The 12,974-nt window shown below is 42.5% G+C and overlaps 1 protein-coding gene across 1 annotated transcript in view; it reads left to right on the top strand.

Annotated features, from left to right (window-relative positions):
* Positions 1-12,974, top strand: part of myo15aa (myosin XVAa) — a 63,904-nt gene that overhangs the window by 8,791 nt on the left and 42,139 nt on the right. The window contains exons 11-29 of the mRNA XM_063186788.1: positions 2,998-3,056; positions 3,234-3,357; positions 3,481-3,576; positions 3,683-3,814; positions 3,911-4,036; positions 4,149-4,226; positions 4,766-4,920; positions 5,028-5,073; positions 6,478-6,602; positions 6,921-7,038; positions 7,393-7,568; positions 8,064-8,148; positions 8,260-8,313; positions 8,625-8,706; positions 9,105-9,235; positions 9,777-9,872; positions 10,623-10,858; positions 11,231-11,409; positions 12,208-12,280. Of these exons, the coding sequence (XP_063042858.1) occupies positions 2,998-3,056; positions 3,234-3,357; positions 3,481-3,576; positions 3,683-3,814; positions 3,911-4,036; positions 4,149-4,226; positions 4,766-4,920; positions 5,028-5,073; positions 6,478-6,602; positions 6,921-7,038; positions 7,393-7,568; positions 8,064-8,148; positions 8,260-8,313; positions 8,625-8,706; positions 9,105-9,235; positions 9,777-9,872; positions 10,623-10,858; positions 11,231-11,409; positions 12,208-12,280 (2,171 nt within the window). The remainder of the gene's footprint in view (positions 1-2,997; positions 3,057-3,233; positions 3,358-3,480; positions 3,577-3,682; positions 3,815-3,910; positions 4,037-4,148; positions 4,227-4,765; positions 4,921-5,027; positions 5,074-6,477; positions 6,603-6,920; positions 7,039-7,392; positions 7,569-8,063; positions 8,149-8,259; positions 8,314-8,624; positions 8,707-9,104; positions 9,236-9,776; positions 9,873-10,622; positions 10,859-11,230; positions 11,410-12,207; positions 12,281-12,974) is intronic.

Genomic DNA, 12,974 nt, shown 5'->3' with positions numbered 1-12,974 from the left:
GTGTGAGGGAGTTGTCAGTAAAATCCAGGTTTACCCTTAAAAAAAAGTTAAAGTGAACTGTCCGGTGTCTTCTTTCTTCCACTCGGCCCATTTGCAAGGAAGAAAAAAAGAGCAGTATTTCCGTATGCTTTGTTTGCAATAGACATCCCATGTCATCCCTTTTTCATCGATGGCCCTTCAGCTTTTTCCAAGCCCGTCCCTTTCTGTCTTCACACATACACACACACCATTCATGCGATCCTTTTCGCCCGGCATCTTGTTGCCGTCTCGGTGTTAGCCCTAATAGGTCCGCTCCGGGTAGCCAGCGCACATCAGTGTTTACAGCTTCCCTGGTCATGTTGAAATGTTGTGCAAAGGTGTTTCAGTCACAACTCGTCTAAACCCCCCCGCTCTCGTCACGCCGTTACCGTGACACCGAGCCGACTAAGGGCCGTGCCCGTGGCAATTTACTTAATTCGAGTAATTAGGGAAACGGGTCGTTTCTTCCTATGTAACGAGAGAGGGCCTCATAGCCCAGAGCCCAAAGCCATCCCCCCTTCTCTCCTCTCCTCTCCTCTCCTCTCAGCTGGATTAGATGGACCTGGGGCTGTCTCTCTCCACTCTCTCGTGCCACAGGGCCCTCACTTATCTGATGGAGCCAAGGAAACATGGCTCAGCACCGGCTGCAATGAGATCATAGAAAAAAAACACACCAAAAACAACCGCCACATGGCATCACACTGGACCACACAGCACTAGGAGCTATTCTCACCACAACATTCACAGTCCCCAGGTAGCCTAGGTAGCACATACACACTGAACAATCACACCTAACCGTTAACATATGACCTGCCAACAAGATGCCAAGTTACAATTGCCCGCACACTACACTACGCTGTGGCCAGCTTCACCATAAGACTCATAGCCCCCCTGGTAGCCCAGTCCACCTGGAACATGCATCCATACCAAAACTACCCGAGCGATTTAGAGAAAGCACATAGGAGTTCACTGATATGAGGTTCTGAGGTGATTAGCAGTGTTTTGAAGAGAGCAGTTTGGTTATGCCACGGGCTGTGTTTACAGTGGCCATCAAAGAGACCCATCGGGCCAGCAGGGGAGGGTTTCAGTGAGAGCTGTATCGCTTCCAGTCAGCTGTCGATGGATCATCTCATCACGCCTCTCTAATCCTGCTCTTTTAGGACGGCTTCTGTTGCTTACTAGCATGCTGTGTGAATCGTTCGACTTTACACAGAACAGGCATTCATCTAAGCTGTCTTTTCTTGTCTCTGGATTTCATTGTCACAGGTCACACACTGTAGAACAGGTATTCATGCCAGCTCCCTTTTTTACTGGAGAAATCACGATGTTGCATTGTCTTTTTTTGTTATGCTGTCATAGAACGGCAATGCCCACACTTGAAAAAGCTTCATTCTGTATCTGACAGCTGTCACTCAAACTGTTGCCTCTTTGCTCAGATGGGCCCGTTGGTGGGCCTGTTCACTCATTGCTGAAAAGACTCAACTTCATTATAAGAATATTGCTATGACATTACTAAGAGCCTCAACCCATTAAGACACAGCATTATACATTTGCTGTTACCAGAATGGCAATAACCAAGTCGTAGTGCATTACTAAAGGCCCCATGTTATGTCATAGTTTTGTAGTACTGTGGTAACTTTCCAATGACTATTACAGCGTGAGGTACGGCTTGCATTAAGGGGTTTTAAGTAACGGATTAAGATTAATTTAGTCATTTCAATTTCATGACAGTAAGGTTATAACATGGGCTCTCTGCAAAGGGGTTAATAAAAAAGAAATCCTAATCTAAAATACTTTTAACAGATGATTTATTTACTGCGTTAATATTACATTTATAGTTTTGGAACCTTTAAACAGTGTATATACATGGGTTCTAAATTTTGTTTATAACCTGACTGCGCGAACCTAGCTGTGCACAACTCAACCTCTGATTGTTGGAAACCGCTGTCGGTCAGAAAATTAGCTCACGTGGTTGGCTGCCAGTGTCTTGCCCCTCCTCATAACATTGTGTTGATAAACACTGAGAACCCATGTATACCTCCCAAATAATGAAAATGATGACCTGTCCAACAAAACTGAGACTACAACTGCTGGGGCTATTGACATTAAATTATATACTGTCATGCTTTTATACATATATATATATAGTGCTATATCTGTCTTCTCCTATCATTTTAATCTCATGAAGAAGGCCAAGTCATATTTGTGCTCTTCTACCGCAACAGGACAGGCAGATCAATTTTCCAATTGTCAAGTGAATGAAAAAACCCTGGGAACATGATACGCCCAACTAATTGCTTTCATTACATTTAACTGTTTGCTTTGTGCCCAGTTGTCCAGCCTGAACAGGCCATGTTTTCTCACCGGAAGCCATTGCACAAAAATAATTAAGTCTTGTTTGTTGTTGAACTTCTCTCATATTTAATTTGCTTTCTAATCCATCTTTGTTAACAAGTGCATGGTTGGGCAGGATTGGGTTTCAGGGGCACAGGTAACGGTGGAAGAGAGATAACCAAAATATCTTGTATCAAAGATAACTATCCTTCCTCCAGTATCAAATAGATGGATTGTGGCGTCTTGGCTGAGTTGGCTCAGTGCCGTGTTCATAGATGCACACACAGCTCCATGTGTTGCAGTGCAGCTGGTGTTTGCACACGGGGTACAGAGCCCTCTCTCTACTCTACTCATACTGAGCATGGCGGTCTGCTACGTGTTTGTTTGCTTAGCGAGAATAAAGAGATATTTTACTTCTGATCAGAAGGAAATGGAGTGGAGGAGAGATACGTCATATAATATCTGAACAAGATTAAGGACAGAGGACACAAAGGAAAGTCAGTCACCAACTTTTTGTGTTGACTTTTCCCTTCATTCGTGATAGCCTAACAATAGGAGAAGTGCAGAGGGACCTGTGTGTTTACATACAGTATGAGCACAATTCCAGAGATAGCATCTTAATCGGTGGGTCTTAACTCTTCACAGGAAACGATGCGAGAGAAAATCTACACTCCCTTGACAGTTGAAAGTGCCGTTGATGCCAGGTAAAAAAATAATAATAATAATTTTGTGATTTAGACTGTTAATCCTACAATGCCTTAGTGCAATGTGTATGTCTGCTAATGTTCACAGATGCAATGAAGCAAGACATTTTTAAGTTTTATTTGATGAGAAAGATGTGTGAAAAACTAACAGCACGTTTTCATCTCTAAACCCACCAGAGATGCCATTGCCAAGATCTTGTACTCCCTTCTCTTCAACTGGCTGACTGACCACATCAACAAGTTAGTTTACCCACGAAGTGAAGCTGTGTCTATTGCCATACTGGACATTTATGGATTTGAGGTAATCTGAGTTTAAATCAAGTGCTCACAAAAAAAACAGACATTGTGTGCATGCTTTCGCAGTGTTTCCTACCATGAAAAGAAGTTACCAAGTGTTCTTCATTGCTTTCTGTCTGCTTCGCAGGACCTTACCTTCAACAGCTTTGAACAGCTTTGCATAAATTATGCAAATGAATACCTTCAGTTCTTCTTCAACAGAATAGTGTTCAGGGAAGAACAGGTAAGCACTCCACCGTCTCATGATAATCTTCTTAGAAATGTGTTGTTGATGTGGTTAGCCCGCATTGTTGTCCTAAAACGCTTCGTTTTTTGGTCTCGCTTCTCAGGAGGAGTACACCAGAGAACAAATCGAGTGGGAAGAATTGTCTTTCAGCACCAATCAGGACTGCATCGACATCATATCTGCAAAGCCCCATGGGATTCTTAGAATCCTTGATGATCAAAGTGGTTTTCCTCAGGTGAACAAACACATTTTATCCCCGCAATTCTATACGGATTTAATCATTGTTCATTTTGAATAATTTTATCCACATAAATGCATATTTTGTCCACAGGCAACTGATCACACATTTCTTCAGAAATGCCACTATCACCATGGAGACAATCCCTTGTATATCAAGCCAAAAATGCCACTTCCCGAGTTCACCATCAAACACTATGCAGGAAGAGTCACTTATCAGGTATAGTGTAACCTCTTTAACCATAAAGACAGCAATAACACACAAAAAATCAGACTATGAGCATGTTTGTCCATGCATTATCAGCAGTGCTTGTGATAATTTTCATTTGCAGGCTCACAAGTTCCTGGACAAAAACTTTGATCAGGTGCGACAGGAAGTTCTTGACCTGTTCATGCAAAGTAAAAATAAGGTAAGCACATGGGGAACTTACCTCGTCTCTCTTAACATTAGCACTCAAATTTTTGGGGGGAAATAGGCTCATTTTTCCAACTTCCAACTTTTCAATCAAATTTTAAATCCCATCCAGTGAATCTCTGCATGTGGCAGTTGTGCTTTAGCTACAACAGCTCAATTAAGTCCAATTCAATAATTTGTGTTAAACTAATAGTTTAAATGCTACGTAGATCCACAGGTCCTTCTGCAATATCCAGATATTTTGCTTAATGTATACATAAGCAGAAATAGTACACTAGCTCCCAGGAAGTTGGAATATGGGTTCATTTCCCCAATGGAGTTGCATGTTCCTTCGTTCTGCTTATTTTTGATTATGTGCACAAGAGCTGCAAGTGAACCGTGTGCTTCTCTTTTGTGTTGCTGTTTGTCTGTCTGTCTGTCTGTCTGTCTGTCTGTCTGTCTGTCTGTCTGTCTGTCTGTCTGTCTCTCTCTCTCTCTCTCTCTCTCTCTCTCTCTCCCCCTCCCTCCCTCGCTCTCTCTCTCTCGGGTGATCAGATGGTGGCTAGTCTCTTTACGAGCTATGCCGAAGCCCTCAGTCAACAGAAGACAAATGGCAGAAAAAGCAGCACTGTGACTCGACGCTACCAACCCTCCACGGTGGCCGCCAAGTTTCAGACCTCTCTCATGGATCTCATAGAGAAAATTGAAAAGTGATGATCTCTTTTTTTCATCTCTTCTATCTAATATCCCTTATTATACATGTAAAAAGCTTTCCTGAAAACATTAATTACTTCATTCATTTCTTCTCTTTTTGCAGATGTAACCCCTTTTTTGTCCGTTGTATCAAGCCAAATCAAATGAAGGTAGAGTATAACAAAATGTTCCAGACAGAACACACTATTATGTTATGTACGGGTATGACATCAGCATATGAACAGTACCGTAGCAATTTTATGGCCATGTATTTCAAGAGAGAGAGGCAGAGATAAGTGAGGCCAAATGTTCCATTGTATTGTTTGGTAACTAAAATTATTTCATAAGTGTGCTCTCTGAAATTAGAATTCAGTAGTCTATGTATGCATACATCTTTGTTCTCGCTGGAGAATGGGCTTTTCGTGATTGTGGGTTTCTTGTAGGAGAACCGCTGTCCGTGTGGCGAACCGATCATGAATGTGCTTTACGGGGTCGCTGGACCACAGCACTCGAGGAATCATGAAAGTGCTTTACGGGGTTGCTAGACCACTGCACTCGAGGAACATGAGTTAAAAGCAAATAGCGAAAATAGCGTATGGGGCAAGGTCGCTGGCCGTGGTGCTGAAATTACTGCCGAGCCCAAATGTTGGCTATGATTACAGTATTTCTCAATTGGTTTTGTACATTTCTCGAATCTCTCTCGCAATTTGCAAAACATAATATTCATTCTCAAAACAGCTTTAACAAATGGCAAAACACTGTGGATGACCTGCAAAACCGAATCTCTTGCTCAAAACCCAAGTTTTTGTGTCAATGAACGTATCAGTGCCAGCAGAATGGTTAGTCATTGTGTCATAGTGTGGTCCGTGTATGGACAAGCTAGTCAAATCGATTTGTCATATTGTCAATTGAATAGTACACTCTTGAGGATCTTTTCTGAAGCAAAATGTTGTTTAGATTGGATGAGAAATGTTGTAAATTCGACTTTATATTACATTGATCAGATAAGATTGTCCTAGATATACATTTAGACTATGACCTATTTATTGACAGGTTTTCTCATTGCAAAATAGGAAAAATAGCAAACTCTGGTTGAGGTGTCAAAATGCACCCTCTACCATCGCTTTTTACTTGTCATGCAAGCCCATGTGAAAAAAAATCTAGAACCGTAAAGCAAAATAAATTTGAAACAATACACTGATACTGTATAAAGTGCACTTACTGTCTTGTGAAATTCTAGGGAAATATTGTAATTTTGCGTGGAGCGTAATTATAAAGGGCACATGAGGCATAGAGTGATATAATGCAGTACAGTGCCTATTGTTGTATTGCATGCCTGTATGGGGCTCCAACAGAGAGCTCGGACAATACCCGAGCATGTGAATACTGTGCGAGCTCTGAGCGGGCACTCCCATGCTGGTTATTGGGAGAGTGAACAGAACCACGGAGGCGCGAGGTCAGAATCCAGGATAAAGCGATCGAGATGTCGAAGATACGGGGTGATCGGGGCGGATGGTGGGAGCAGGAAAATTTGCATGTGCTGCCTTTAACCTCCTCCTTCTACACCTCCACAGGAGCCTGGTATATTTGATGTTGAGCTGGTCAGCACACAGCTCCAGTACTCTGGAATCTTGGAGACCATCCGCATCAGGAAGGAGGGCTACCCAATCAGACTGACATTTGATGTCTTCCTCTTCAGGTGTGTGCTGTAAGAGAACTTAGTTTAACAAACAAACGAAACGTGCACATCCGTCTCAAAAATGGGTACAGGACTAGCAAAGTCATCAGACATGTCTGATGAAGGGCATGCTGCCTGAAAGGTCACAATATTAGATTAAGAGACATGGGACATGGGAGCTCGTTGTTGTGGACTTCATTTTCAGTTTTCATGTTAGGGAACTTACCCATCTGAGCCTTTATTATTGTTTTAAATCAAATTTTAGTCAGTGAGTTTAAGTTGAGCGTTATTTTTCCTGTTTTTGGACATAATGAGCAATTAAAGCGCTGTGGCCTACAGGTACAAATCCCTCCTGGCCATGAAGCAGACGCCCCCCAGCAGTGGTGAGAACTGTGCTATGATGCTGAGGAAGTTGTGTCCCGTCAGACCAGGGGCCTTCCAGATAGGAGTCACCAAGGTGAGGGAGATGGCTCGCCGCCTTCTTGTTGTCTTCTTGTTGGTCTGAGGAAGGGGCCATTGACCCTATATGCTGGTAAAATCACTATACTTGTGTGTGTTAATTTAGGCTCACAGGCTTGCCAGGTCAAGTGCAGTCAAGCGTTTTTTATTGTCGAAGAATGGATCTCCAGAAAGCACTACACACTGGTCACTGTTTACCTTTTATCTTTTTTGCAGTGCTCCACAATACAGTGTCTTACGAGATTAGGCACATCTGGATTCCTACATGACTACATTTACACTGACTTCATAGACCTGTATAGATATATGTTTTGTTATTATGATCTAATCAAACAGATTGTGTGTCCCAAAGATTTTCCTGAAGGAGGAAGTGTACCAGTTTCTGGAGAGCAAGCGGGATCGTGTTCGCCACGTCGCCGCTCTCACGTTGCAACGCCACATGCGCATGTTCTTCATCCGCCAACGCTACAATGAGTTCCGCATGAAGATCGTCAAGCTGCAAGCCCACTGCAGAGGATACCTGGCAAGGTACAATTTCATACAGTATGATCAAAAGAGGTCAGTGTTACTCAAGTCTAGGCCTCATAAAGAAGTCCAATGGCTTACAACTGAACTCTATTGGCTAACATTATACAAGGGGGTTGACGGGTGTTATTACAGATGCTGCTCTGCGGTGACTGCACCCTGAGTGGTGACAATGAATTTCCCCTTGGGGACAATAAAGGCAATCTATCTGTCTATCATTATCTGGATGAATGAAAACCTTTGCAGGTGTTTATGGTATACCGTATGTCTTTGCATGAAAGGCAGTAACTCTCTCTGCTGTACCTCATGGAAGGCTTTTTCTCACATTAAGGTTTGTACCGGTATATTTCTTGCAGTTGGCTTGGCCTCATATTTTATTGATAGGGATTCAGTTTGCCTCTAATGTAATGACTTGTTGCTGTTCATTGGTGTTTATAGGGTAGGACGTACGGTAAGAATCACTGATCATTAATTCCCTTTTTTTCTATTGGTATACAGAAAGCGTTACGTGAATATGAGGATTAGTTTCATCAGGTTTCGCTCCATTATTCACATGTACGTCAACCGGAAGAGGTACATCAAGGTATAATCACTCTCCTTGTTGTGGAAACAAGCAATGTGCTAATGCTGTTAAGAAATCATAGTAACATAATAAAGTAGTTACTTCTTAAAACACCATCTGTATTTACTGTAGATGAATCTCGATGCCAGGAGGAGAGCAGAGAGAGAGAGGATCAGACGTGAAGTGGTAACCAAATAAAAATCTTACCTTTGCATCAAAATGTTTCCATGCTTTGGAGTAGTGCTCACTGACTTGTTTGTCCCCCACCATTTCTATTTTTCTGCTCTCTATCTGTTCTACATTACGTGTATAATGCTGTACTCTGTATTGACCCCACACTCTTGCTTGAACTAAATGTTCACTAAATGTAATGTAATGTAATGTAATGTTTGATAATAATTCCAATTGAGATATTTGATTAAGTAAAGAAATAAATAACTGCATGTTGGTCTGTATAATTGTAATGCTACAAACGTCTTTTTTGTGTCTGATTGAAGGAGCTGGCCAGGAGGGAGGTTATAAACGTCACACATCTGCCCATCCCAGCAGAACTGGCAGCACTCCTCAACTCCACAGCAGGTCTCTCTCTCTCTCTCTCTCTCTCTCTCTCTCTCTCTCTCTCTCTCTCTTTCTCTCTGAGTAAACATACTGTATGCCGTTAAACAGACCTACAGTAGCTGTTAATGTTTTGTTCTATGGCATTTTATGTAATGTAATCAGGCCTGTTTATGTAATGCGGATATCCGACATCACCCAGCGTTTCACCCAACCTGTTCTCGTGCCCCGTAGAGAGGGAGCTCTATTTTGAAACACTGGCATACTGTATCAGTGCACTTGAGTCATTTAGTGTCATTAATGCAATATGCTATATGTTTATGAGTGTGATTTTGTGAAACAGGGTTTTGCTGTCATTGTCCTAAAAATATCCATAAATACAAACTGAGTAGATGATATGTGTTTTCTGTGTCATCATCCAGGAGGGCGGGAGCTGCACTCTGACTGCCTGGCCCTGGTGGAGGCTCCCACAGTGCAGGTGGACTCCCAGCTCATGCTGCCCCTGGACATCAACAACTACAACATGACCAAATGTGTGCAGTTTTATTTCAAGGTACATTTGGCTCAGGGATGGAAATAAGCACCCGTCCACCTTCCAATGACGGGTAAATTTCAGTGGTGACTGGTACATTTTTCAACCCACCAGTCACTTTGACTGGTAAAAACAGTGATTGACTGGTAGAATTTTAAATCTACCTGCCACCGTGACTGGTGGGGAAAAAACGTAAGTTCCACCCCTGATTTGGCTCAATCAAACTAAGGGGTGTAACGCGCTCAACTCAACCAAAGTAAAAAACTGGGTGCTCATTCCTCCAGAATATATGAAATAAAGAGAGCAGGACAGCACTCCAAGTCTCGTTATTTATTGCCCGTCTTTATTTCAAGGTACATTTGGCCACATCTGAATTTGCCCTGTTGCCAAGTTGGTCAATCTATGAAATGTCAGTCCTGTTTTCAGATTCAAATCCCATAATAATACATCGACAAGCTGTGACTTACTTCTTTGTGCTTCAAGTGAAGGAGCAATAGAAGTGGCTAGTCTATAATGGTTGTATTGATTTGTGATTAAATACTATTAAATGATGAATTTGCAGGCACCCAAGTTTGGCATGGTGTTCGCACCTCTGGATTCGCCACTCACACATGTGGATGAAGACCATAGGTATCTGGCTGTGAATGTCTTCATCATGGTAAGGGTGCTTTGAAGCACTGCTAAACTGTATGTGTTTTTACTGTGTGTGTGCGTGCGTGCGTGTGTGAGCGTGCGTGTATGAGCGTGCGTGTGTATGTGATTATTATCAATGTCTTATCTACTCTACTGTATATGTTTAACTGCACATTGGAAACTGGTCAAATGCAATTTCAAACGTCTGTGCTAACACTGTTATATAGATTTTTTGACAATAAAGTACACTTTGAGTTTGAGCCAGTTTGTACCATTGTACCAGTGCGTGTGTTATTAAAGGAATCTTATTAGTGCCATATTGCAAGCTGGTTTTTGCTGTAAGGACATGCAAATTAAACATATACATTATCATATAAATATGCTCTGGTCTGTCAAACTTGCTGAGTGCAGTTGTAGAAAATGGAGGACATTAAATGAACTTGAGCATTGCATTTTACATTTGTTAAAACTTGATGGACCACTGAAACAGTTTTGGACACATTCTGTCAAGTTCGGGAAAAAAACTACTTACAAGGATTGCGTACATGGATTAAGTGGATTACAAGGACTTTATTTGTCACATGCATAGAAATGCTATAAAAAGTATAACATGCCGTGAAATTAGAGGGCGGGTTAAAGTGCAGTAGTGCAATAGTGCCAAAGTGATTACAGTAATAGTGCAAATGGTGCCAGGGCATTGGGCTGTGTTGCGTGAGAAGACCATGTCGCTTAGTGTTGCTGTAAGCACCGAACTCTCTCCCCGCGGTCCTCACAGATTCTGAGGTTCATGGGCGACCCCCACTTGAACGGAGCCCAGGAGAACCTGTTTGGGAACTACATCATCCAGAAGGGCCTCACCTATCCCGGCATACGGGATGAAATCTTGTGTCAAATTGCCAACCAGGTGTGGAGGAACAACAATCTCCACAATGCCGAGAGGGGCTGGCTGCTGCTGCTGGCCTGCCTGAGCGCCTTCGCCCCTTCTGCCAGACTCGAGAAATACATACTCAAGTGAGTTACTTTTTTTTCATTCACAGAACTTACTATGGTTTATTTAATATGTTTATGTACGTACGTTAATCAGGCTGTCATGTTGATCATTGTTCTCATATTTGCATTAAATTCCCTTCTTCCCTCCCTCCCTTCCCTTCTTGTTGTATAAAAAAGCCATTTAGAAAGTTTCCGCTAAAGCTCTTTGATACTCGAATGTCTTGTATTTCTATTCCTTTCAAATACATGAAAAGATTTCAGAATATACTTTCTTTCAGATTATTAGACAGGTTAATCAGGATATTTGATTTATTTTGCAATGGCTTAGCTGGCATAAATTAGATTATGTAGCAATGACGTGAGCTACTCTCCTGGCTTCGCTCGCTCCCTCAGGTTTGTGTCAGACTACGGTGTGGAGGGGTTCAATGCCATTTGCCAACACAGGCTCTTACAAGCCATGCAGAAGTCCGTCCTGGGGCCCGAGTTGGCCAGGACCTATCCTCTTTCCTTGCTCGAGTGGACGGCCAATAGGAAGAAAGCCAACATGGTGCTGCAGGTCCACTGCTTTGACGGTACGTCTCATTCTCATCATGTTGTCCTAGGGTAGTGGTTCTCAATGGGGGACTCTACAGTCCCCCAGGGGGCATTGGGGAGCCCTAGGGGGGTGTTGAGAAGGATACAGCTGAGCGGGGGGACGGTGCTTAGTTGCCATTGGGGTGCATTAGTCTGTTTTATTTTTTAATACGGGGGTTGTTGGATGGCTTAGGATGAGTTCAAGGGGGCGTTGGAAGGCTTATGGTGATGTCCAGGGGGCATTGGGGTTGAGGACCTCTGTCCTAGCAGAATAGCAGAATTACATTGAGGGCTTTTTCACTCTACTGTATCATGGCACCATGGTACCAAAAGGCGTCCCATGGTACTAAAAGACAGTGCTGAACAACTTGTGGAAACAGTCACAGATCATACAGTAGAATGCAGGAAACGTTTACCCCTTTGAATGAATGCAATAGCGCCTTTTACTGGTGTGCTTCTTCTTCTTCCAAATTGCTTCTTCAAAACCAATTAAAATCATAAACAACAGCTATTGGTATCATCATTGTCATCAACATCAACATGATCGTCTTTTTTTTTTTTATGACGCACACACATACACACACACACACACACACACACACACACACACACACACACACACACACACACACACACACACACACACACACACACACACACACACACACACACACACACACACATTACTTAGTGTAGTCTGAGAGATTGGCCATATTTTTTAAAAATCCACTTGGAGTTTTCTTTCTTTCTTTCCATCTAACACTCAGCATGCTTTTAATGTACGCATCTCCTTGCAGGTACATCCTTCCTGTGTCCTGTTCACTCCTGGACAAGTGGGGAAGATCTGGCAGGAGACATCCTTCAGCACAGGTACCAATATCACCTGGCGTACAAACATGCCAACAATGCCTGAGCACAAATATCACGCACTGATGAAGGCTTGATAGCCGAAACGTGTGTGTTTGTGGACATGGTGGTAATCTATAAATTAATAATGAGACGTAGTTTGTGAGTGCAGATTTTTCTTCTTTAAGTTGATACCTTTTATCGCGCACCCAAAGACATTCATTTTTTCCAAGAAGTTGAGCGCGTCCTCTGACAAACTTGATGAGCACAAATATCCACATAGCCTGAGCACAGGAATCCACATGACCTCAGCAAAGACTATTTCCACCACTTCAACTGACGTGTTACTACATAATAAACACACATGGCCACATCACCTCAGTCTTCTTCTGTTCTACATAACTGTACTATATAAACATGGAGGTGCTGGCACTCTGCATTATATTCTTCTAAAAATATTAGCTCTAATGATGCAGGGACACCTTGATGGTTATTGAATTGCAAAACATTACACTTAGCTGATGCTTTTTCTTAACCAAAGCGACTCACAGTTATTTTTATAGGGTATTGATGACAGTCCCTGGAGCAGTATGGAGATAGGTGCCTAATGTTGCATGGACATCTTGACAGGTACAGACAGACAGACAGACAGACTTCATGATGCTGATGATGATACAGGGGCACCTTTGACAGCTGCAGGGGAATGTGTGGCAGTGGC

The sequence above is a fragment of the Engraulis encrasicolus genome, chromosome 2, assembly GCF_034702125.1.
Source record: "Engraulis encrasicolus isolate BLACKSEA-1 chromosome 2, IST_EnEncr_1.0, whole genome shotgun sequence".
NCBI lineage: Eukaryota > Metazoa > Chordata > Actinopteri > Clupeiformes > Engraulidae > Engraulis > Engraulis encrasicolus.
The sequence above is the reverse complement of the archived record's forward strand: the minus strand, read 5'-3'. Positions and strand labels throughout refer to the sequence as shown.